General features: G+C 53.7%; 1 protein-coding gene across 1 annotated transcript in view; it reads left to right on the top strand.

Annotated features, from left to right (window-relative positions):
* The window catches only part of OTUD5 (OTU deubiquitinase 5), a 36984-nt gene that overhangs the window by 4287 nt on the left and 7608 nt on the right, over window positions 1-25089 (top strand). The window contains 1 exon segment of the mRNA XM_075322993.1: window positions 11860-11953. Coding sequence (XP_075179108.1) covers window positions 11860-11953 — 94 coding nt within the window.

Below are 25089 nucleotides of genomic sequence, written 5' to 3'. Positions count from 1 at the left end.
CCTTTTCTTCATTGTCGTCGTCCTCCTTTTCTTCTTTATTGTGTTGCTCCTCCTTTTCGTCTTCATTGTCTTCTTCTTGCTCCTCCTTTTCGTCTTCATTGTCTTCTTCCTCCTCCTCCTTTTCTTCTTCATTGTCTTCTTCCTCCTCCTCCTTTTCTTCTTCATTGTCTTCCTCCTCCTTTTCTTCTTCATTGTCTTCCTCCTCCTTTTCTTCTTCATTGTCTTCCTCTTCCTTTTCTTCTTCATTGTCTTCCTTTTCTTCTTCATTGTCATCCTCCTCTTCTTCTTCATTGTCATCCTCCTCTTCTTCTTCATTGTCATCCTCCTCTTCTTCTTCATTGTCATCCTCCTCCTCTTCTTCATTGTCATCCTCCTCCTCTTCTTCATTGTCATCCTCCTCCTCTTCTTCATTGTCATCCTCCTCCTCTTCTTCATTGTCATCCTCCTCCTCCTCTTCTTCATTGTCTTCCTCCTCCTCTTCTTCATTGTCGTCCTCCTCCTCTTCTTCATTGTCGTCCTCCTCCTCTTCTTCATTGTCGTCCTCCTCCTCTTCTTCATTGTCGTCCTCCTCCTCTTCTTCATTGTCGTCCTCCTCCTCTTCTTCATTGTCGTCCTCCTCCTCTTCTTCATTGTCGTCCTCCTCCTCTTCTTCATTGTCGTCCTCCTCCTCTTCTTCATTGTCGTCCTCCTCCTCTTCTTCATTGTCGTCCTCCTCCTCTTCTTCATTGTCGTCCTCCTCCTCTTCTTCATTGTCGTCCTCCTCCTCTTCTTCATTGTCGTCCTCCTCCTCTTCTTCATTGTCGTCCTCCTCCTCTTCTTCATTGTCGTCCTCCTCCTCTTCTTCATTGTCGTCCTCCTCCTCTTCTTCATTGTCGTCCTCCTCCTCTTCTTCATTGTCGTCCTCCTCCTCTTCTTCATTGTCGTCCTCCTCCTCTTCTTCATTGTCGTCCTCCTCCTCCTCCTTTTCTTCTTCATTGTCTTTTTCTTCCTCCTCTTCTTCATTGTCGTCCTCCTCCTCTTCTTCATTGTCGTCCTCCTCCTCCTCCTTTTCTTCTTCATTGTCTTCTTCCTCCTCCTTTTCTTCTTCATTGTCTTCTTCCTCCTCCTCCTCCTTTTCTTCTTCATTGTCTTCCTCCTCCTCCTCCTCCTTTTTGTTCTTCATTGTCTTCCTCCTCCTCCTCCTTTTCTTCTTCATTGTCTTCTTCTTCCTCCTCCTCCTTTTCTTCTGCATTGTCTTCCTCCTCCTCCTCCTCCTTTTCGTCTTCATTGTCTTCCTCCTCCTCCTCCTCCTCCTTTTCGTCTTCATTGTCTTCTTCCTCCTCCTCCTTTTCTTCTTCTTCATTGTCTTCTTCCTCCTCCTCCTTTTCTTCTTCTTCATTGTCTTCTTCCTCCTCCTCCTTTTCTTCTTCATTGTCTTCTTCCTCCTCCTCCTTTTCTTCTTCTTCATTGTCTTCTTCCTCCTCCTCCTTTTCTTCTTCATTGTCTTCTTGCTCCTCCTTTTCCTCCTCGACTTCTTTCTCCTACTTGATGTTCTCCTCGTCCTTTTCTTTGTCCCCCTCCTGCTAACCTCTGGATTGGTGGGGTGAGGGGGGGTGCTTGACTTGTTGGGGGCTTTAGCATCACCAGGTTCCCCTATAGATCCTCTGGGGTACATTTCCTGGAGGTGTCACTGATCGGGGGCGGCTCTCTCCGGCGCTCCGTACACTGGCGGTTATTGTTGGCTTTGTTGTCCTGGCGGCACAAGGTAACCCGATGTGATGTGTTCCCTGATCCCACTGTGATCCCGGGAACTCGCTTCTCTCCCACAGATTGAGTGGAGATGGGGCAGGGGCACTGCTGGATTGGATGGTGCTCAGGATCCCAGCTGGATCCCAGCGAGCAGTAACCTATCCCCTATCATATGGATAGGGAAGACCTAGAGTTGAGCAAAACAGATTCACAGAGCCCTAGTCCAGTGGCCACTTCAGTAATCCATGGCCGCCAGACCAGAGTAGCATCTGCAGCACCTCTTCTGACCTCTTGCCCCAAACGATGACCTCTTGCCCCAAACGATGACCTCTTGCCCCAAACGATGACCTCTTGCCCCAAACGATGACCTCTTGCCCCAAACGATGACCTCTTGCCCCAAACGATGACCTCTTGCCCCAAACGATGACCTCTTGCCCCAAACGATGACATCACGCCGGGCCAACTGGTCAGAAGAGGCGTCTGGTGTGTCAGCAGGGAGGAGGAGGAGGAGGAGGTCTGCGGGGCTCTGGTCTAGCGGCCACTGAGAATTTACCCTTCCACATCTTCATCTTTTACATTTTAAAAATTCCAAAAAGGGAAAAAATGTCTGATGCAAAAGTTTGGGCACCCTTGGAGATTTGTGTGCTCAGTAAACTTTGACAAAGGTTTCAGAGCTTAGCCTGTTAGGGTTATGGCTTGTTCTCTATCATCAGGTGATCCAAATTTCACAGCCTTGTGCCAAAAAGCAGCAGCCATGGGTTCTTCTAAGCTGCTGCCTAGCACTCTGAAAATGATGGAGGCTCATAAAGGAGGAGAAGGTGATAAGAAGATAGCAAAGCGTTTTCAAGTTGCCCTTTCCTCACTTCGAAATGTAATTAAGAAATGGCCGTTACCAGGAACAGTGGAGGTCAGGTGAGGTCTGGAAGAACAAGCAAAATTTCTGTGAGAGCTGCTGGTAGGATTGCTAGAGAGGGAAATCAGAACCCCTGCATGACTGCAAAAGACCTTCAGGAAGATTCAGCAGACTCTGGAGTTGTGGTACATTGTTCTACTGTTCAGAGACACTTGCACAAATATGGCTTTCATGGAAGTGTTCATCAGAAGAAAACCTCTCCCGTGTCCTCACCATAAAAAGCATCAGAAGTCTGCAAAAGAAAATCTAAACAAGTCTGATGCATTGTGAGAACGAGTCCTGTGAAGGTTAAAGTTGAACACTATAGGCACAATGATCAAGAGCATGTGCGGAGAAAGAAGGGCACAGAATTTCAGGAAAATTACAGATCGCCAACCATTAAGCATGGAGGTGGATCAATCATGCTTCGGGGTTGTGTTGCAGCCAATGGCACGGGGAACATTTCACGGGTAAAGGGAAGAATGGATTCAATGAAATTTCAACAGTTTCTTGATGCAAATATATATCACCATCTGTAAATAAAGCTGAAGATAAAAAGAGGAGGAAAGAGGAGAAAAGAGGATGGCTTCTACAAATGAATAATGATATTAAACATACATGAAAAGGCACAAGCTGAAGGTTTTACAATGGCCCTTACTGTCCCCTGATCTGATCATTATTGAAAATCTGTGGCTAGACCTCAAGAGAGCACAGCATGCAAGACGAGCCAGGAATCTCACAGAACTGGAAGACGTCTGCAAGGAAGAGCAGAGCATGCAAGACGAGCCAGGAATCTCACAGAACTGGAAGACGTCTGCAAAGAAGAGCGGAGCATGCAAGACGAGCCAGGAATCTCACAGAACTGGAAGACGTCTGCAAGGAAGAGCAGAGCATGCAAGACGAGCCAGGAATCTCACAGAACTGGAAGACGTCTGCAAGGAAGAGCAGAGCATGCAAGACGAGCCAGGAATCTCACAGAACTGGAAGACGTTTCCAAGGAAGAGCAGAGCATGCAAGACAAGGCAGGAATCTCACAGAACTGGAAGACGTCTGCAAGGAAGAGCAGTGCATGCAAGACGAGCCAGGAATCTCACAGAACCGGAAGACGTCTGCAAGGAAGAGCAGAGCATGCAAGACAAGGCAGGATCTCACAGAAGTGGAAGACGTTTCATAGGAAGAGCAGTGCATGCAAGACGATCCAGGAATCTCACAGAACTGGAAGACGTTTCCAAGGAAGAGCAGAGCATGCAAGACAAGGCAGTAATCTCACAGAACTGGAAGACGTCTGCAAGGAAGAGCAGTGCATGCAAGACGAGCCAGGAATCTCACAGAACTGGAAGACATCTGCAAAGAAGAGCAGAGCATGCAAGACAAGGCAGGATTTCACAAAACTGGAAGATGTTTCCAAGAAAGAGCAGTGCATGCAAGACAAGCCTGGAATCTCACAGAACTGGAAGACGTCTGCAAGGAAGAGCAGTGCATGCAAGACAAGGCAAGATCTCACACAAGTGGAAGATGTCTGCAAAGAAGAGCAGTGCATTCAAGACAAGCCAGGAATCTCGCAGAACTGGAAGACGTCTCCAAGGAAGAGCAGAGCATGCAAGACAAGGCAGGAATCTCGCAGAACTGGAAGACGTCTGCAAGGAAGAGCAGAGCATGCAAGACGAGCCAGGAATCTCACAGAACTGGAAGACGTCTCCAAGGAAGAGCAGAGCATGCAAGACAAGGCAGGAATCTCACAGAACTGGAAGACGTCTCCAAGGAAGAGCAGAGCATGCAAGACAAGGCAGGAATCTCGCAGAACTGGAAGACGTCTGCAAGGAAGAGCAGAGCATGCAAGACGAGCCAGGAATCTCACAGAACTGGAAGACGTCTCCAAGGAAGAGCAGAGCATGCAAGACAAGGCAGGAATCTCACAGAACTGGAAGACGTCTCCAAGGAAGAGCAGAGCATGCAAGACAAGGCAGGAATCTCGCAGAACTGGAAGACGTCTCCAAGGAAGAGCAGTGCATGCAAGACAAGCCAAGAATCTCACAAAGCTGGACGTCTCCAAGAAAGAATGGATGAAAATCCTTCAAACAAGAATTGAAAGACTCTTGGCACCTACAAAAAGTTTTTACAAGCCGAGATACTTGCCAAATGGGGTGCTACTAGGTACTAACCATGCAGGGTGCCCAAACTTTTGCATTTACCTGTTGCCCGTTTTGTAATTTTTTTTAAATTAAAAGCCTGAAAAAAATAATTTTTTTGCCTAAAATACAAAGGAAATTTGTCACCTCCAAAATCCCTTCACCCCCCGGGCGATTTTTTTTTTTTATTTTTATATACCATTTCTGCATAGATGTGATGTTTTGATCGTTTTTAATGCAATGTTTTGGCAACCAAAAAAAAAAAATAATTTTTAATATTCTAAATACCTCCAAAAATATTTATTAGGTAGAATTTCTTGTGGTTTTGCAGTGTGCGACTGTTCCTTTTTTTTTTTCTCATATATATTTTATAATTTTTTTTTTTTAATTATACTGATTTTACTACTCCCCCTATTGGACTTTATGCCTGCAGTGTCCAATAGCTTCAGTACTGCTCTGATCAGCAGACATGCTGCTCTCCTGTACTGCTCTGATCAGCAGACATGCTGCTCTCCTGTACTGCTCTGATCAGCAGACATGCTGCTCTCCTGTACTGCTCTGATCAGCAGACATGCTGCTCTCCTGTACTGCTCTGATCAGCAGACATGCTGCTCTCCTGTACTGCTCTGATCAGCAGACATGCTGCTCTCCTGTACTGCTCTGATCAGCAGACATGCTGCTCTCCTGTACTGCTCTGATCAGCAGACATGCTGCTCTCCTGTACTGCTCTGATCAGCAGACATGCTGCTCTCCTGTACTGCTCTGATCGGCAGACATGCTGCTCTCCTGTACTGCTCTGATCAGCAGACATGCTGCTGTCCTGTACTGCTCTGATCAGCAGACATGCTGCTCTCCTGTACTGCTCTGGTCATCAGACATGCTGCTGTCCTGTACTGCTCTGATCAGCAGACATGCTGCTCTCCTGTACTGCTCTGATCATCAGACATGCTGCTCTCCTGTGAGTGCTGCGCTCTGCCGACTCTCACGGGAAGTGACTCTGGACAGCAACAGGGGTCATCCTCTGACCCCGCACTGTCATGGTAACACATTGGCACCCCTTGATCATGTCCCGGGACCGCCGATGGTGGTGGGGAACAGCGTGATCACCGCTGGAGCGCTTTAGATCTCAATGTCAAATTTTGACAGTGCAATCTAAGGGGTTAAAAGGCGCACATGTCTACTGATCAGACCAGCAGAAGTGCAGGGATGACCGCTATAGGGAGGCGACCTAGGACGTATATATTACTCAGATGACAGTTGGTGCTTTTAACATTTTATGGAGGAGGGCGGAGCTAGAGAAAGACATTTTGCTGCTAGTTAGTACTTTGTAGGAACACCTTTCTATGTCTTGCATTAATATTCAGCCCCCGTAGTCAGCACTTTGTAGGACCACCTTTCTCTGTCTTGCATTTGTATTCAAGCCCCCCGGAGTCAGTACTTTGTAGGACCACCTTTCATTTGTATTCAGCCCCCGGAGTCAGTACTTTGTAGGACTATCTTTCTCTGTTTTGCATTAGTATTCAGCCCCCCAGAGTCAGCATTCTATAGGACGACCACCTTTCTCTGTCTTGCATTTGTATTCAGACTCCGGAGTCAGCACTTTGTAGGACCACCTTTCTTGTCTTGCATTAGTACTCATCCCCTGGAGTCAGCACTTTGTAGGACCACCTTTCTCTGTCTTGCATTTGTATTCAAGCCCCCCGGAGTCAGTACTTTTTAGGACCACCGTTCATTTGTATTCAGCCCCCGGAGTCAGCACTTTGTAGGACTACCTTTCTCTGTCTTGCATTAGTGTTCAGCCCCCCAGAGTCAGCATTCTATAGGACGACCACCTTTCTCTGTCTTGCATTAGTGTTCAGCCCCCGGAGTCAGCACTTTGTAGGACTCTTTCTCTGTTTTGCATTAGTATTCAGCCCCCCAGAGTCAGCATTCTATAGGACGACCACCTTTCTCTGTCTTGCATTAGTATTCAGCCCCCGGAGTCAGTACTTCGTAGGACCACCTTTCTCTGTTTTGCATTAGTACTCATCCCCTGGAGTCAGCACTTTGTAGGACCACCTTTCTCTGTTTTGCATTAGTACTCATCCCCCGGAGTCAGCACTTTGTAGGACCACCTTCCTCTATCTTTTGGGGTCTCTCGGGCTTTGCGCATCTAGAGGTGACATTTCCTCTTCTCTCGCTCGGTGAGGTTGGATGGAGACGTTTGTGATCGGGGATCTTGTCACAGATTCTGGGTGGATTCGGTCTGGACGGTGACTCGGCCGCTCACACACAGGAACATGCTCTGATCTGAACCCTCCATTGTAGCTCTGCAGGATGTTGAGGGTCGTTGTCCTGCTGGAAGGTCCTACACCTCGGTCTCTGGTCTGCTGCAGCCTCTAACAGGGTTTCCTCCAGGATTGTCCTGGATTTAGCTTCATCCATCTTCCATCACCTCTGACCAGCCCCTGCCCCTGCTGAAGAAAAGCCTCCTCACAGAAGAATGCTGCCTCCACCATGTGTGACTGTGGGGAGGGTGTTATCAGGGTGATGTGCAGTGTTAGTTTTCCATTACACATAGCGTTTTGTATTTAACCCAAAAACATCTCCTCTGATCAGAGCCCCTTCTGTGTCCCCCTACGTGGCCTTCTTATGGCTTCCAATAATGTCTTTCTTCTTGCCTCTCCTCCTGAAAGGGAAGATTTGTGGAGTCTACAACTAATATTCGTCCTGTGGACGGATTCTCCCTCCTGAGCTGTGATCTCTGCGGTTCCTCCCATCACCAGGGGCCTCTCTGCTGCTCCTCTCATTAGCGCTCTCCTTCTTGAGGTCTCAGTTTTGGTGACGGCCATGTCTTGTAGGATTGCCGTTGTGCCGTAATTCTGCCATTTTTGGATGATGGATTGAACAGTGAGATGTTGGGAGCTTGGGCTGTTTCCTATAACCTAACCCTGCTTTCCTCCTCTCCTCTATATCCCTGACCTGTCCGGGGTGTTCCTTGGCTTTCATGATGCTGTTTGATCCCTGATGTTCTCAAACCTCTGAGGCCTCCACAGAACAGCTGTAGTTATACTGAGAAGAAAGTACACCCCGGCTAAGCCAATGGACTAATCAGTGACTTCTGGAGGCAACTGGTCACTTAGGATTTTATTTAGCAGGGGGGGGCCTGAATATAAATGCACATCACAATGTTCAGATTTATATCTTAAGGCTATGTGCTCACGTTGCGTAATTGCATGCGTCCTGCGTCCCCTGCACAATCTATGAAGATTGTGCAAATTCCATCCCCACGTTGCATTTTAGAACGCAGCGTCTCTCTCGCTGTCTCCCTGTCGATCGGTCTCTCCCTCTCTCCCCCCCCCCCCCCCCACTCTCTCATATTCACCGATCACTGACCGAACACCGGTGCGGCGCTGCACGGCGTTCACACTGCGGCGGTTTCTCCTGCTTTTGAAATGCCGGACGCTCATTAATCCATCTCGTATTCCCTGCTTCGCCCGCCCACCGCCGCCTATGATTGGTTGCAGTCAGACACGCCCCCATGCTGAGTGACAGCTGTTTCACTGCAACCAATCACAGCCGTTGGTGGGCGGGTCTATGTAGTGCAGTAAAAAAAAAAAAAATAATTAAAAAAAAAAAACGGTGTGCGGGTCCCCCCCCCCAATTTTGATACCAGCCAAGATAAAGCCACATGGCTGAAGGCAGCTTTTCTAAGGATGGGGAGCCCCACGTTATGGGGAGCCCCCCAGCCTAAAAATATTAGTCAGCAGCTTCCCGGAATTGCCGCATCGATTAGATTCGACAGTCCTGGGACTCTACCCGGCTTATCCAGAATTGCCCTGGTGCGGTGGCAAGCTGGGTAATAAGGAGTTAATGGCAGCCCATAGCTGCCATTAAGTCCTAGGTTAACCATGGCAGGCGTCTATGAGACATATTCCATGATTAACCTGTAAGTGAAAGTAAAAAAACACATACACCCGAAAAAATCCTTTATTTGAAATAAAAATATTTATTAAAATCCCCAAATACCCCTCCAGGTTCGGCGTAATCCACACGAGGTCCCACGACGCATCCAGCTCTGCTACATGAAGCTGACAGGAGCGGCCGTAGAACACCGCCGCTCTCTATCAGCTCCATGCAGCAACTGAAGTGAGTTGCACTGTCAGCGGAGACGTCACTCAGGTTACCCGCGGCCACAGGTCTCTGGCAGAGGACTGCAGCTGGCCGTGAGTAACCTGAGTGACGGCACCAGTGATCGTGCGGCTCACTGCAGTCACTGAGATTTGCGGTCTCCGGTGAGTCCTTCACCTGTGATTGCAAATCAAGCCGCGGCCCACAGACAGAGCCGCGCGATCACAATGAAGTCGGGTGAAGATCATCCTGATCGCACGGCTCTGTCTCGCAGCCAGCCATGACAGTGACAGTGCGGTCCCACTCGGCTCTGCTGCAAGTCTATGGGGATGCTGCAGAGCCGAGTGGGACTGCACTGTGAAAAATGTGCGTTCTGGATGCTTTTTCCTTGGCAGAGCACGCATCAAGAACGCAGGAATTCTGCAGTTACAATGCGTCTCAGAACACAGCTTTTTCGGCTGACGCACATGCAGTGACTTACGCTGCGGAATAGAACGCAACGTGCGCACACGACCTAATACTGAACGTGCGCACACGGCCTAATACTGAACGTGCGCACACGGCCTAATACTGAACGTGCGCACACGGCCTAATACTGAACGTGCGCACACGGCCTAATACTGAACGTGCGCACACGACCTAATACTGAACGTGCGCACACGGCCTAATACTGAACGTGCGCACACGGCCTAATACTGAACGTGCGCACACGACCTAATACTGAACGTGCGCACACGACCTAATACTGAACGTGCGCACACGACCTAATGCTGAACGTGCGCACACGGCCTAATGCTGAACGTGCGCACACGGCCTAATGCTGAACGTGCGCACACGGCCTAATGCTGAACGTGCGCACACGGCCTAATGCTGAACGTGCGCACACGGCCTAATGCTGAACGTGCGCACACGGCCTAATGCTGAACGTGCGCACACGGCCTAATGCTGAACGTGCGCACACGGCCTAATGCTGAACGTGCGCACACGGCCTAATGCTGAACGTGCGCACACGGCCTAATGCTGAACGTGCGCACACGGCCTAATGCTGAACGTGCGCACACGGCCTAATGCTGAACGTGCGCACACGGCCTAATGCTGAACGTGCGCACACGGCCTAATGCTGAACGTGCGCACACGGCCTAATGCTGAACGTGCGCACACGGCCTAATGCTGAACGTGCGCACACGGCCTAATGCTGAACGTGCGCACACGGCCTAATGCTGAACGTGCGCACACGGCCTAATGCTGAACGTGCGCACACGGCCTAATGCTGAACGTGCGCACACGGCCTAATGCTGAACGTGCGCACACGGCCTAATGCTGAACGTGCGCACACGGCCTTAGGATACAGGAATCATTTCCTTCATTCTTCACAAATACTGGTTACTTAGTGATGGTATATCACATAAAATCCCAATAAAATACATTTTAAGTTTGTGGGCGCAACGTGGAAAAGTTCACAGGGTGTGAATACTTTTGCAAGACACTTTGCAATAGATTACGTAAAATCCCAATAAAATACCGTACATTTATGTTTGTGGGCACAATGTGAAAAGTTCACAGGGTGTGAATCCTTTTGCAAAGCACTCTGCAACAGACCACACAAAATACATTTATGTTTGTGGGCGTAATGTGAAAAATGCAGAAAAGTTCACAGGGTGTGAATCCTTTTGCAAGACACACTGCAACAGATCACACAAAATACATTTATGTTTGTGGGCGTAACGTGAAAAATGTGGAAAAGTTCACAGGCTGGGAATACTTTTGCAATACACTTTGCAACATCCCAATAAAATACATTTGTTTGTGGGTGCAATGTGGAAAAATTTTGGAAAAAGTTCATGGGGTGTGAATACTTTTTTGCAAGGCACTTTTTTTTTTTTTTTGCAACAGATCACACAAAATCCCAATAAAATACATTTGTTTGTGGGCGTAACGTGAAAAATGCGGAAAAGTTCACAGGCTGGGAATACTTTTGCAATACACTTTGCAACATCCCAATAAAATACATTTTTTGTGGGTGCAACGTGAAAAATGCAGAAACGTTCACAGGGTGGGAATACTTTTGCAAGACACCCTGCAATAGATCACAAAAATACATTTGTTTGTGGGTGTAACGTGGAAAAGTTCACAGGGTGTGAATACTTTTGCAACATCCCGATAAAATACGTTTACTTGTGGGTGCAACATGAAAAATTTGGGAAACCGTTCATAGGGTGTGAATACTTTTGCAAGACACTTTTTTTTTTTGCATCACCCCTGCGCGGTGTTCGCCATGGCAGCTGATTTCAGGGCAGCCCAGACGTGATCAGTGCATCCAGGGCAGATCCGGAGTGATGCAGTAGTGAGAGGCGCTCGAGTCCGGGCCGAGATTGATCAGTACTTTTTAGAATTCTGAAAATGACGACTGCAACTTTGTGGCTGTTATTGTCTAATCACCCCCCCCCATAAAAAAACCCCAAAACATTTCCTCTTAAATGCCCTCATGTTACCCAGGTGCGGGGGTCACAGTTTATACGGCGAGACTGAAGTGTGCCGCTCCGACCGCCAGGGGGCGCCTCCATCCGGGATAATATATAGCAACTTCCGTGAAATATCCCATATAGTGATGTGTGAGCAAACACTGGAGCCCCCCATTTGACGCCCCCGACATCTCGGCACCCCCTGATTATTACTGAGGGTGATCGGCCCCGGGTCGTGGGTCCGGACTCGCCCTCGTGGATCTTCTGCGGGAGGTGTAAGGAGTGAATATAACCTTGCAGGCGGTGATGCCTGGCTTCACCACCGGGGGGCAGTGTTGTCACATTCATTGTTCTATGGAACTTTGTGTTACAGTTTGGCTCCGTTTTTTGTAGGATCTCTGCTTGCTGTCCGAGGCTGACTGTTTCCAATCACTGACAGCAAGCAGCAGTGCGAGAGAGGGCGCTGGATATACGGGATTTTAAGGATTTTACCGCTTGTATAAAGCGTTTCGATTTCATATATATTTTTTGTCTTTAGCAGGAGAACTGGTTTGAGAAGGCTTTGCAGGAGAAGAAGGGGTTTATCATCAAGCAGATGAAGGAGGACGGCGCCTGCCTGTTCCGGGCGGTCGGTGAGTATCGGCATCTTCTTACCGTCCGGAGATAAGCGGCCACCGTTTTGTCCGCCGGCTGCTGATCCGCTCCCAGTAATGGGCACTCGGGGTATAGAGGTCGGCTCTGCTGTGTCAGAGGGATCTGCAGCGACACCCTCAGGACGCTGCTGGGAGTTGTAGTGTCACCGGGTGCCTCGGAGAGATATTTGCATTTCCAGTGACTCAGCAGCCACATCCAGGAATCGTGACTCAGCGGTGCCTGCGGGGAGGCTCCTGTACAGCGGGGGGCGCTAGCTGCTCCCTCCTATGGGGATTAATCAGACGCCGCAGGCTCTGTGACCACAGATTAGAGAGTCCGTAAACACAAGCCTCCACCACTGATAACGTCATCACCGTGGGGGTCCGGCACCCATCAGGACAACAGGGTCAAACAATATTGTTGACTTTGGGACCCCCGTGCCTCTAATTGATGGTTGTCCCTGCGATCGCACCTCCGCCAATAGACGTTATTGGTGGTTTTCTGATATTTGACCATAATGTCCTCTGCTCTTTAAAGGTTGGACTCCCACCAATCAGCCAAAGGGGGGCCAAAGCCACCACACTGCCGCCGTCCACACCGTCCCCTCCACCACACTGCCGCCGTCCACACCGTCCCCTCCACCACACTGCCGCCGTCCACACCGTCCCCTCCACCACACTGCCGCCGTCCACACCGTCCCCTCCACCACACTGCCGCCGTCCACACCGTCCCCTCCACCACACTGCCGCCATCCCCTCCACCACACTGCCGCCGTCCACACTTCCCCTCCACCACACTGGCGCCGTCCACGCCGTCCCCTCCACCACACTGGCGCCGTCCACGCCTTCCCCTCCACCACACTGCCGCTGTCCACGCCGTCCCCTCCACCACACTGCCGCCGTCCACGCCGTCCCCTCCACCACACTGCCGCCGTCCCCTCCACCACACTGCCGCCGTCCCCTCCACCACACTGCCGCCGTCCCTTCCACCACACTGCCGCCTTCCACACCGTCCCTTCCGCCACACTGCCACCGTCCACCCCGTCCCCTCCACCACACTGCCGCCATCCACAACGTCCCCTCCACCACACTGCCGCCATCCACAACGTCCCCTCCACCACACTGCCGCCATCCACAACGTCCCCTCCACCACACTGCCGCCATCCACAGCGTCCCCTCCACCACACTGCCGCCGTCCACACCATCCCCTCCACCACACTGCCGCCGTCCCCTCCGCCACACTGCCGCCGTCCCCTCCGCCACACTGCCGCCGTCCTCTCCGCCACACTGCCGCCGTCCCCTCCGCCACACTGCCGCCGTCCCCTCCGCCACACTGCCGCCGTCCCCTCCGCCACACTGCCGCCGTCCCCTCCGCCACACTGCCGCCGTCCCCTCCGCCACACTGCCGCCGTCCCCTCCGCCACACTGCCGCCGTCCCCTCCGCCACACTGCCGCCGTCCCCTCCGCCACACTGCCGCCGTCCCCTCCGCCACACTGCCGCCGTCCACACCGTCCCCTCCACCACACTGCCGCCGTCCACACCGTCCCCTCCACCACACTGCCGCCGTCCACACCGTCCCCTCCACCACACTGCCGCCGTCCACACCGTCCCCTCCACCACACTGCCGCCGTCCACACCGTCCCCTCCACCACACTGCCGCCGTCCACACCGTCCCCTCCACCACACTGCCGCCGTCCACACCGTCCCCTCCACCACACACCACACAAAGTGCCTGATCGCTGGGGGCCCCGACTGGTCACAAAAACAGGTGCCCAAGTTCCTCCTTCTGCACCATCATGAGCGAGGGGAGGTCACGTGTGTCCTCCGCTGCCTCGTTCATTGTATAGTGAGGCCCTGGTGACCGGAGATCCTCAGCCATAAGTTTTCCATGTATTTATCCTGTGGCTATGTGCGCACGCTGTGGATTTACCGCGGATTTGCTGCAGAAAATCTGTCTAACATTGCTGCAGTCATTCCCCAACAAAACCTATGGGTATAAAAAAAAAATGCTGTGCGCACATTGCGTTTTTTTTCACCCGCGGATTTTCCGCTGCGGAATTAATGAGCATGTCACTTCTTCTTTTCGGCAGGTACCTGCGTTTTCTTTCCATAGATGATTGTAAAAATCCGCGGGGACCAACTTGTGGCAAAAACGCGGGTGCGGGATTCTTTCAGAGGGTCCGTTTTTTTTTTAAGAAAAAAGCACTTTGTAGTGCGCACATAGCCTTAAGCGGTGCTGCTACTCTTTAATTAAGGATGTCAAAAACGTGAGACTCTTGTCCATGACTGAATGGAAAAATGCTGGGCCAGCGGCTGTCACCACCGGAGTCATCGGGAAATCACAATTTTACTGCTGGAGGCAAGGTGGTCGTGATATCGCCGCTGGAGCCAGGGGGAGGGACTGCGATATCACCACCGGGGTCGATGGAGGGGATGGACTGGGGTGCTGTTGGGGTCAAGGACTGTGATGCCGCCTGGATAAGAGGAAGGTACTGGGATGCTGTCGGGGTTAGGGACTGTAATGTTGCGTCGGGGGAGGAGCTGTGATGCCGCCAGAGCCAGGGGGAGGAGCTGTGTTGTTGCCGCTGGAGCCAGGGGGAGGGGCTGTGTTGTTGCCGCTGGAGCCAGGGGGAGGGGCTGTGTTGTTGCCGCTGGAGCCAGGGGGAGGGGCTGTGTTGTTGCCGCTGGAGCCAGGGGGAGGAACTGTGTTGTCGCCGCCGGAGCTGTGATGTTGCTGCAGTGGGGGGGGGACTGGGATGCTGCCTGGGTCAGGGGCACTGGGATGTTGCCGTCTGGGTCAGGTGAAGGGCGATGTTCCCGCTGTGGTCAGGGGGACTGTGGGGCCACTGCTGGGTTCAGGGGGAGGGTGATGTCACTGCCGGGGTCAGGGGGGGGGGGGGGGGTGATGTCACTGCCGGGGTCAGGGTGGTGGGGGGGTGATGTTACTGCCGGGGGTGGGGGGGTGATGTCACTGCCGGGGTCAGGGGGGGGTGATGTCACTGCCGGGGTCAGGGGGGTGGGGGGGGGTGATGTCACTGCCGGGGTGGGGGGGGTGATGTCACTGCCGGGGTCAGGGGGGTGGGGGTGATGTCACTGCCGGGGTCAGGGGGGGTGGGGGGGGTGATGTCACTGCCGGGGTGGGGGGGGGTGATGTCACTGCCGGGGTCAGGGGGGTGGGGGTGATGTCACTGCCGGGTTCAGGGGGGTGGGGAGGTGATGTCACTGCCGGGGTCAGGGGGGTGGTGATGTCACTGCCGGGGTCAGGGGGGGTGGTGATGTCACTGCCGGGGTCAGGGGGGGTGGTGATGTCACTGCCGGGGTCAGGGGGGGTGGTGATGTCACTGCCGGGGTCAGGGGGGGGGGGTGATGTCACTGCCGGGGTCAGGGGGGGGGTGATGTCACTGCCGGGGTCAGGGGGGGGGGGTGATGTCACTGCCGGGGTCAGGGGGGGGGGGTGATGTCACTGCCGGGGTCAGGGGGGGGGGTGATGTCACTGCCGGGGTCAGGGGGGGGGGTGATGTCACTGCCGGGGTCAGGGGGGGTGGTGATGTCACTGCCGGGGTCAGGGGGGGTGGTGATGTCACTGCCGGGGTCAGGGGGGGTGGTGATGTCACTGCCGGGGTCAGGGGGGGTGGTGATGTCACTGCCGGGGTCAGGGGGGGTGGTGATGTCACTGCCGGGGTCAGGGGGGGTGGTGATGTCACTGCCGGGGTCAGGGGGGGTGGTGATGTCACTGCCGGGGTCAGGGGGGGGGGTGATGTCACTGCCGGGGTCAGGGGGGGGGGTGATGTCACTGCCGGGGTCAGGGGGGGGGGGGTGATGTCACTGCCGGGGTCAGGGGGGGGGTGATGTCACTGCCGGGGTCAGGGGGGGGGGGTGATGTCACTGCCGGGGTCAGGGGGGGGGGGTGATGTCACTGCCGGGGTCAGGGGGGGGGGGGTGATGTCACTGCCGGGGTCAGGGGGGGGGGGTGATGTCACTGCCGGGGTCGGGGGGGGGGGTGATGTCACTGCCGGGGTCAGGGGGGGGGGGGGGTGATGTCACTGCCGGGGTCAGGGGGGGGGGGGGGTGATGTCACTGCCGGGGTCAGGGGGGGGGGGTGATGTCACTGCCGGGGTCAGGGGGGGGTGGTGATGTCACTGCCGGGGTCAGGGGGGGGGTGATGTCACTGCCGGGGTCAGGGGGAGGGGGGGTGATGTCACTGCCGGGGTCAGGGGGAGGGGGGGTGATGTCACTGCCGGGGTCAGGGGGAGGGGGGGTGATGTCACTGCCGGGGTCAGGGGGAGGGGGGGGGTGATGTCACTGCCGGGGTCAGGGGGAGGGGGGGGTGATGTCACTGCCGGGGGGAGGGGGAAGGCCCTTGTTGCCGGGGGCGGGGGGGGAGGACTGGGATGCTGCCGGGGTCAGGGGGAGGGGGATGTCGCTGCCGGGGTCAGGGGGAGGGCACTTGTTGCTGGGGTCGGGGGAGGTGGGGGACTGGGATGCTGCCGGGGTCAGGGGCAGGCGCCATGTCGCTCTCTAGAATTACGGAGCTGCTGAGGTCTGAAGAAGCGCGATCAGTGATATGTGGACCCCCGCCTGTATGTGTGGTGTAGGGTCATGTATGTGTGGTGTAGGGTCATGTATGTGTGGTGGTGGGTCATGTATGTGGTACAGGCAGATTATGGGGTCCGTGCACAGCAGAGGGGGCTCGTTCTCCGCTCTCCGGGGCTGCAGTCATTACACTGATGAATCGCTGGTAAATTTCCCATATACTCTCAGTCACAGATGTGCTCGCGGTCCCCCCTGCTCTGGTGCTTTTCATACATTTTCCCGGGTGACTGTCACCGCCGGCGTCACCTCCTGTTGTTGCTGATTTCCCTCTGACCCGGAGGAGGGGGCTTTCCCCCCATGTCATAATTTCCAGCCGCTGTGATCAGTCTGTGATCGCCCAGAGAAGGGGCAGGAAGTGAACGTGACGCCCCAGCTCCTCGGTACAGCGACAGCAGAGGCTCGTACTGCCACCCCGGGGGTCCGGGCCAGTGTCCAGCAATGGGGAAAGGGGATATTGCCGATGGGATCAGGGGAGGAGGGATGTTACCGATGGGTTCTGGGGGGAGGGATGTTACCGATGGGATCGGGGGGGCAGGGATGTTACCGATGGGATCTGGGGGGGCAGGGATGTTACCGATGGGATCTGGGGGGGCAGGGATGTTACCGATGAGATCGGGGGGGGCAGGGATGTTACCGATGAGATCGGGGGGGGGCAGGGATGTTACCGATGGGATCGGGGGGGGCAGGGATGTTACCGATGAGATCGGGGGGGGGCAGGGATGTTATCGATGGGATCGGGGGGGGCAGGGATGTTACCGATGGGATCTGGGGGGACAGGGATGTTACCGATGGGATCTGGGGGGGCAGGGATGTTACCAATGGGATCTGGGGGGGCAGGGATGTTACCAATGGGATCTGGGGGGGCAGGGATGTTACCGATGGGATCTGGGGGGGCAGGGATTTTACCGATGGGATCTGGGGGGGCAGGGATGTTACCGATGGGATCTGGGGGGGCAGGGATGTTACCGATGGGATCGGGGGGGCAGGGATGTTGCCGATGGGATCTGGGGGGGCAGGGATGTTACCGATGAGATCGGGGGGGCAGGGATGTTACCGATGGGCTCGGGGGAGAAGGATATTACTGATGGTCTTCTAGGAAGCGGGTCTATCGGTCTCCGCTGTCGGAGGCACAGGCGGCCGCTCCCTGTCACTGCAGCCCTTGATAAATCTTATCATCCCTGACAGCCCAGATCTCTGCAGCGGTGGCCACATATCCGACCTCGGCGAGCCACGGACATGGCAGGCAGGGGGTTAAATCTACAAGAAGAGACGAGAGTCTGAGATCTCTGCTGCCTGCTCTTCCTGTGCTGACGGCTCCTCACTGACCCGAGAGACCGGCCGCCATCACTGTGCACTTTACAGGTCCTGTCTGTGACAACCTGGCCGCCATGATGTACTGTAGTTTACATGTCCAGGTGACGTGTATAGTGAGGGGGTGAAAGGGGAATAATGGGGGGGCTGAGAAGGGAATAATGAGGGGGGGCAGAGAAGGGAATAATGAGGGGGGGGCAGAGAAGGGAATAATGAGGGGGGGGCAGAGAAGGGAATAATGAGGGGGGGCAGAGAAGGGAATAATGAGGGGGGGCAGAGAAGGGAATAATGAGGGGGGGGCAGAGAAGGGAATAATGAGGGGGGGCAGAGAAGGGAATAATGAGGGGGGGCAGAGAAGGGAATAATGAGGGGGGGCAGAGAAGGGAATAATGAGGGGGGGCAGAGAAGGGAATAATGAGGGGGGGCAGAGAAGGGAATAATGAGGGTGGGCAGAGAAGGGAATAATGAGGGGGGGCAGAGAAGGGAATAATGAGGGGGGGCAGAGAAGGGAATAATGAGGGGGGGCAGAGAAGGGAATAATGAGGGGGGAGCAGAGAAGGGAATAATGAGGGGGGGCAGAGAAGGGAATAATGAGGGGGGCAGAGAAGGGAATAATGAGAGGGGGGCAGAGAAGGGAATAATGAGGGGGGGGCAGAGAAGGGAATAATGAGGGGGGAGCAGAGAAGGGAATAATGAGGGGGGGGCAGAGAAGGGAATAATGAGGGGGGGGCAGAGAAGGGAATAATGAGGGGGGGGCAGAGAAGGGAATAATGAGGGGGGGGGCAGAGAAGGGAATAATGAGGGGGGGGGGCAGAGAAGGGAATAATGAGGGGGGAGCAGAGAAGGGAATAATGAGGGGGGGCAGAGAAGCGAATAATGAGGGGGGGGCAGAGAAGAGAATGAGGGGGGGCAGAGAAGGGAATAATGAGGGGGGGGGCAGAGAAGGGAATAATGAGGGGGGGCAGAGAAGGGAATAATGGGGGGGGCAGAGAAGGGAATAATGGGGGGGGCAGAGAAGGGAATAATGGGGGGGGCAGAGAAGGAATAATGAGGGGGGGCAGAGAAGGGAATAATGAGGGGGGAGCAGAGAAGGGAATGAGGGGGGGGCAGAGAAGGGAATAATGAGGGGGGGCAGAGAAGGGAATAATGGGGGGGGGCAGAGAAGGGAATAATGGGGGGGGGCAGAGAAGGGAATAATGGGGGGGGGGCAGAGAAGGGAATAATGGGGGGGGCAGAGAAGGGAATAATGAGGGGGGGCAGAGAAGGGAATAATGAGGGGGGGGCAGAGAAGGGAATAATGAGGGGGGGGCAGAGAAGGGAATAATGGGGGGGGCAGAGAAGGGAATAATGAGGGGGGGCAGAGAAGGGAATAATGAGGGGGGAGCAGAGAAGGGAATAATGAGGGGGGCAGAGAAGGGAATAATGAGGGGGGGGGCAGAGAAGGAATAATGAGGGGGGGCAGAGAAGGGAATAATGAGGGGGGGCAGAGAAGGGAATAATGAGGGGGGGCAGAGAAGGGAATAATGGGGGGGGCAGAGAAGGGAATAATGAGGGGGGGGGGCAGAGAAGGGAATGAGGGGGGGCAGAGAAGGGAATGAGGGGGGGGGGGGCAGAGAAGGGAATGAGGGGGGGGGGCAGAGAAGGGAATAAGGGGGGGCAGAGAAGGGAATAATGAGGGGGGAGCAGAGAAGGGAATAATGAGGGGGGGCAGAGAAGGGTAAAATGAGGGGGGGCAGAGAAGGGAATACTGAGGGGGTAAAGTGAGGCGGGGGCAGAGGAGGGAATAATGAGGGGGGGCAGAGAAGGGAATAATGAGGGGGGTAAAGTGAGGCGGGGGGGCAGAGAAGGGAATAATGAGGGGGTAAAGTGAGGCGGGGGGGCAGAGAAGGGAATAATGAGGGGGGGCAGAGAAGGGAATAATGAGGGGGTAAAGTGAGGCGGGGGGGCAGAGAAGGGAATAATGAGGGGGGGCAGAGAAGGGAATAATGAGGGGGTAAAGTGAGGCGGGGGGCAGAGAAGGGAATAATGAGGGGGTAAAGTGAGGCGGGGGCAGAGGAGGGTAGAGTGAGGCGGCAATGTGTGTTTTCAGAATGTTTTGGCACTTAGAGGTAGACTAATAGGAGTGTCCTTCAAATCAGGGGCAGCAGGAGAGGAGTCCTGTCCCTGCCTGGGTTGGTGGGGACAGTGGAGCTGATGCTTCTCGCCTCTCGAGCTTGAGTTACATTAGTGGATTCAGCTTTTCGAGACCCAGTAACGTTTCCCCTGCGTTCACGTTTCCCCTGCGTTCACGTTTCCCCTCTGTTCACGTTTCCCCTCTGTTCACGTTTCCCCTGCGTTCACGTTTCCCCTCCGTTCACGTTTCCCCTCCGTTCACGTTTCCCCTCCGTTCACGTTTCCCCTCCGTTCACGTTTCCCCTCCGTTCACGTTTCCCCTCCGTTCACGTTTCCCCTGCGTTCACGTTTCCCTCCGTTCACGTTTCCCCTGCGTTCACGTTTCCCCTCCGTTCACGTTTCCCCTCCGTTCACGTTTCCCCTGCGTTCACCCTGCGGTTTCGGTTTCAATGAAAATATTTTCTGTGAATCCCCGGGGTTTTTCGTGACCTTTCTTTTAAAGTTGAAAGCTAATTCTGAGAACCTGGTGAGGTGGAGCGAGGCCGAGCCTCGAGAGGGTTTTCTCCTCGGTCTCGGTGGTCTGATCTCCCACCCACATACAAGGTGACGCCGTTACTTCCCAGCCGTGGATTACGTGGATGACCCCGTAGTCGCACTGCTCGGCAGCCGCCCACGTGGTGGTCCTGCTCTCCAAGAACTCTGATCCCAGCCGTGTAACCGAACAGACGCTGTGATCAAGAGTGACCGCGGCATCTACGCTGTTGGAGGTAGAAGAAGCCCCTTATCTGCTGACATGATGGTTAGCCCCCCTGAATGTCCCGGGGTCTGTGCTGCCAGTGACGAGGGTCTTGTTTCTTAAGGCTTATCTAGATGAAAGAAATGTCACGTAAGCCTTAGTGAGTGTCCGTGGTCCCCGCTCAGCAGAGCGTGCAGCAAGGAAGCCGGGGGGGGGGGGGGGGGGGGGGGGGGGGGTGCTGTGTGTCTGCAGTGAGTCCCCCTTGCAGGTGCACGCAGGGGATATTCTGGCCTTTTCTGCGTTTCCTCAAGCGAAGCGTAAAGAGATCAGCAGATGGCCCTTTTCTGAATGAGAAAGAAGAACGTGTGGATTTGCCAGGGACCTTTCATTAGAAGCTCCTCTAGAGCCTGTCCGGGACCTTTCATTAGAAGCTTCTCTAGAGCCTGTCCGGGACCTTTCCCTAGAAGCTTCTCTAGAGCCTGTCTGGGACCTTTCATTAGAAGCTCCTCTAGAGCCTGTCCGGGACCTTTCATTAGAAGCTCCTCTAGAGCCTGTCCGGGACCTTTCATTAGAAGCTCCTCTAGAGCCTGTCCGGGACCTTTCATTAGAAGCTCCTCTAGAGCCTGTCTGGGACCTTTCATTAGAAGCTTCTCTAGAGCCTGTCCGGGACCTTTCATTAGAAGCTTCTCTAGAGCCTGTCCGGGACCTTTCATTAGAAGCTTCTCTAGAGCCTGTCCAGAGCCTTTCATTAGAAGCTCCTCTAGAGCCTGTCCGGGACCTTTCATTAGAAGCTTCTCTAGAGCCTGTCCGGGACCTTTCATTAGAAGCTTCTCTAGAGCCTGTCCGGGACCTTTCATTAGAAGCTTCTCTAGAGCCTGTCCGGGACCTTTCATTAGAAGCTTCTCTAGAGCCTGTCTGGGACCCTTTCATTAGAAGCTTCTCTAGAGCCTGTCCGGGACCTTTCATTAGAAGCTTCTCTAGAGCCTGTCTGGGACCTTTCATTAGAAGCTTCTCTAGAGCCTGTCCGGGACCTTTCCCTAGAAGCTTCTCTAGATCCTGTCCGGGACCTTTCCCTAGAAGCTTCTCTAGAGCCTGTCTGGGACCTTTCATTAGAAGCTCCTCTAGAGCCTGTCCGGGACCTTTCATTAGAAGCTTCTCTAGAGCCTGTCTGGGACCTTTCATTAGAAGCTTCTCTAGAGCCTGTCCGGGACCTTTCCCTAGAAGCTTCTCTAGATCCTGTCCGAGACCTTTCCCTAGAAGCTTCTCTAGAGCCTGTCTGGGACCTTTCATTAGAAGCTCCTCTAGAGCCTGTCCGGTACCTTTCATTAGAAGCTTCTCTAGAGCCTGTCCGGGACCTTTCATTAGAAGCTTCTCTAGAGCCTGTCTGGGACCTTTCCCTAGAAGCTTCTCTAGAGCCTGTCCGGGACCTTTCCTAGAAGCTTCTCTAGAGCCTGTCCGGGACCTTTCCCTAGAAGCTTCTCTAGAGCCTGTCCGGGACCTTTCATTAGAAGCTTCTCTAGAGCCTGTCCGGGACCTTTCATTAGAAGCTTCTCTAGAGCCTGTCCGGGACCTTTCATTAGAAGCTTCTCTAGAGCCTGTCCGGGACCTTTCATTAGAAGCTTCTCTAGAGCCTGTCTGGGACCTTTCATTAGAAGCTCCTCTAGAGCCTGTCCGGGACCTTTCATTAGAAGCTTCTCTAGAGCCTGTCTGGGACCTTTCATTAGAAGCTTCTCTAGAGCCTGTCCGGGACCTTTCCCTAGAAGCTTCTCTAGATCCTGTCCGGGACCTTTCCCTAGAAGCTTCTCTAGAGCCTGTCTGGGACCTTTCATTAGAAGCTCCTCTAGAGCCTGTCCGGTACCTTTCATTAGAAGCTTCTCTAGAGCCTGTCCAGGACCTTTCATTAGAAGCTTCTCTAGAGCCTGTCTGGGACCTTTCATTAGAAGCTTCTCTAGAGCCTGTCCGGGACCTTTCCCTAGAAGCTTCTCTAGAGCCTGTCCGGGACCTTTCCCTAGAAGCTTCTCTAGAGCCTGTCCGGGACCTTTCATTAGAAGCTCCTCTAGAGCCTGTCCAGGACCTTTCCCTAGAAGCTTCTCTAGAGCCTGTCCGGGACCTTTCATTAGAAGCTCCTCTAGAGCCTGTCCAGGACCTTTCATTAGAAGCTCCTCTAAACCCTGTCCAGGACCTTTCAGTAGAAGCTTCTCTAGAGCCTGTCCGGGACCTTTCCCTAGAAGCTTCTCTAGAGCCTGTCCAGGACCTTTCATTAGAAGCTCCTCTAGAGCCTGTCCGGGACCTTTCAGTAGAAGCTTCTCTAGAGCCTGTCCGGGACCTTTGCAGTAGAAGCTTCTCTAGAGCCTGTCCGGGACCTTTCAGTAGAAGCTTCTCTAGAGCCTGTCCGGGACCTTTCCCTAGAAGCTTCTCTAGAGCCTGTCCAGGACCTTTCATTAGAAGCTCCTCTAGAGCCTGTCCGGGACCTTTCAGTAGAAGCTTCTCTAGAGCCTGTCCGGGACCTTTCAGTAGAAGCTTCTCTAGAGCCTGTCCGGGACCTTTCAGTAGAAGCTCCTCTAGAGCCTATCCGGGACCTTTCATTAGAAGCTTCTCTAGAGCCTGTCCGGGACTTTTCATTAGAAGCTCCTCTAGAGCCTGTCTGGGACCTTTCATTAGAAGCTTCTCTAGAGCCTGTCCGGGACCTTTCATTAGAAGCTTCTCTAGAGCCTGTCCAGAGCCTTTCATTAGAAGCTCCTCTAGAGCCTGTCCGGGACCTTTCATTAGAAGCTCCTCTAGAGCCTGTCCGGGACCTTTCATTAGAAGCTCCTCTAGAGCCTGTCTGGGACCTTTCATTAGAAGCTTCTCTAGAGCCTGTCCGGGACCTTTCATTAGAAGCTTCTCTAGAGCCTGTCCGGGACCTTTCATTAGAAGCTTCTCTAGAGCCTGTCCAGAGCCTTTCATTAGAAGCTCCTCTAGAGCCTGTCTGGGACCTTTCTCTAGAAGCTTCTCTAGAGCCTGTCCGGGACCTTTTATTAGAAGCTCCTCTAGAGCCTGTCTGGGACCTTTCTCTAGAAGCTTCTCTAGAGCCTGTCCGGGACCTTTCATTAGAAGCTTCTCTAGAGCCTGTCCAGAGCCTTTCATTAGAAGCTCCTCTAGAGCCTGTCCGGGACCTTTCATTAGAAGCTTCTCTAGAGCCTGTCCGGGACCTTTTATTAGAAGCTCCTCTAGAGCCTGTCTGGGACCTTTCTCTAGAAGCTCCTCTAGAGCCTGTCCGGGACCTTTCATTAGAAGCTCCTCTAGAGCCTGTCCGGGACCTTTCATTAGAAGCTTCTCTAGAGCCTGTCCGGGACCTTTTATTAGAAGCTTCTCTAGAGCCTGTCCGGGACCTTTTATTAGAAGCTTCTCTAGAGCCTGTCTGGGACCTTTCATTAGAAGCTCCTCTAGAGCCTGTCCGGGACCTTTCATTAGAAGCTTCTCTAGAGCCTGTCCGGGACCTTTCATTAGAAGCTCCTCTAGAGCCTGTCCGGGACCTTTCATTAGAAGCTTCTCTAGAGCCTGTCCGGGACCTTTTATTAGAAGCTTCTCTAGAGCCTGTCCAGGACCTTTCTCTAGAAGCTCCTCTAGAGCCTGTCCGGGACCTTTCATTAGAAGCTCCTCTAGAGCCTGTCCGGGACCTTTCAGTAGAAGCTTCTCTAGAGCCTGTCCGGGACCTTTCAGTAGAAGCTTCTCTAGAGCCTGTCCGGGACCTTTCAGTAGAAGCTCCTCTAGAGCCTATCCGGGACCTTTCATTAGAAGCTTCTCTAGAGCCTGTCCGGGACTTTTCATTAGAAGCTCCTCTAGAGCCTGTCTGGGACCTTTCATTAGAAGCTTCTCTAGAGCCTGTCCGGGACCTTTCATTAGAAGCTTCTCTAGAGCCTGTCCAGAGCCTTTCATTAGAAGCTCCTCTAGAGCCTGTCCGGGACCTTTCATTAGAAGCTCCTCTAGAGCCTGTCCGGGACCTTTCATTAGAAGCTCCTCTAGAGCCTGTCTGGGACCTTTCATTAGAAGCTTCTCTAGAGCCTGTCCAGAGCCTTTCATTAGAAGCTCCTCTAGAGCCTGTCTGGGACCTTTCTCTAGAAGCTTCTCTAGAGCCTGTCCGGGACCTTTTATTAGAAGCTCCTCTAGAGCCTGTCTGGGACCTTTCTCTAGAAGCTTCTCTAGAGCCTGTCCGGGACCTTTCATTAGAAGCTTCTCTAGAGCCTGTCCAGAGCCTTTCATTAGAAGCTCCTCTAGAGCCTGTCTGGGACCTTTCATTAGAAGCTTCTCTAGAGCCTGTCCGGGACCTTTTATTAGAAGCTTCTCTAGAGCCTGTCCGGGACCTTTTATTAGAAGCTCCTCTAGAGCCTGTCCGGGACCTTT

Source organism: Anomaloglossus baeobatrachus, chromosome 9 (genome assembly GCF_048569485.1).
Source record: "Anomaloglossus baeobatrachus isolate aAnoBae1 chromosome 9, aAnoBae1.hap1, whole genome shotgun sequence".
NCBI classification, from domain to species: domain Eukaryota; kingdom Metazoa; phylum Chordata; class Amphibia; order Anura; family Aromobatidae; genus Anomaloglossus; species Anomaloglossus baeobatrachus.
Note: the sequence above shows the minus strand (reverse complement) of the source record. Positions and strands in the feature narration are given on the sequence as shown.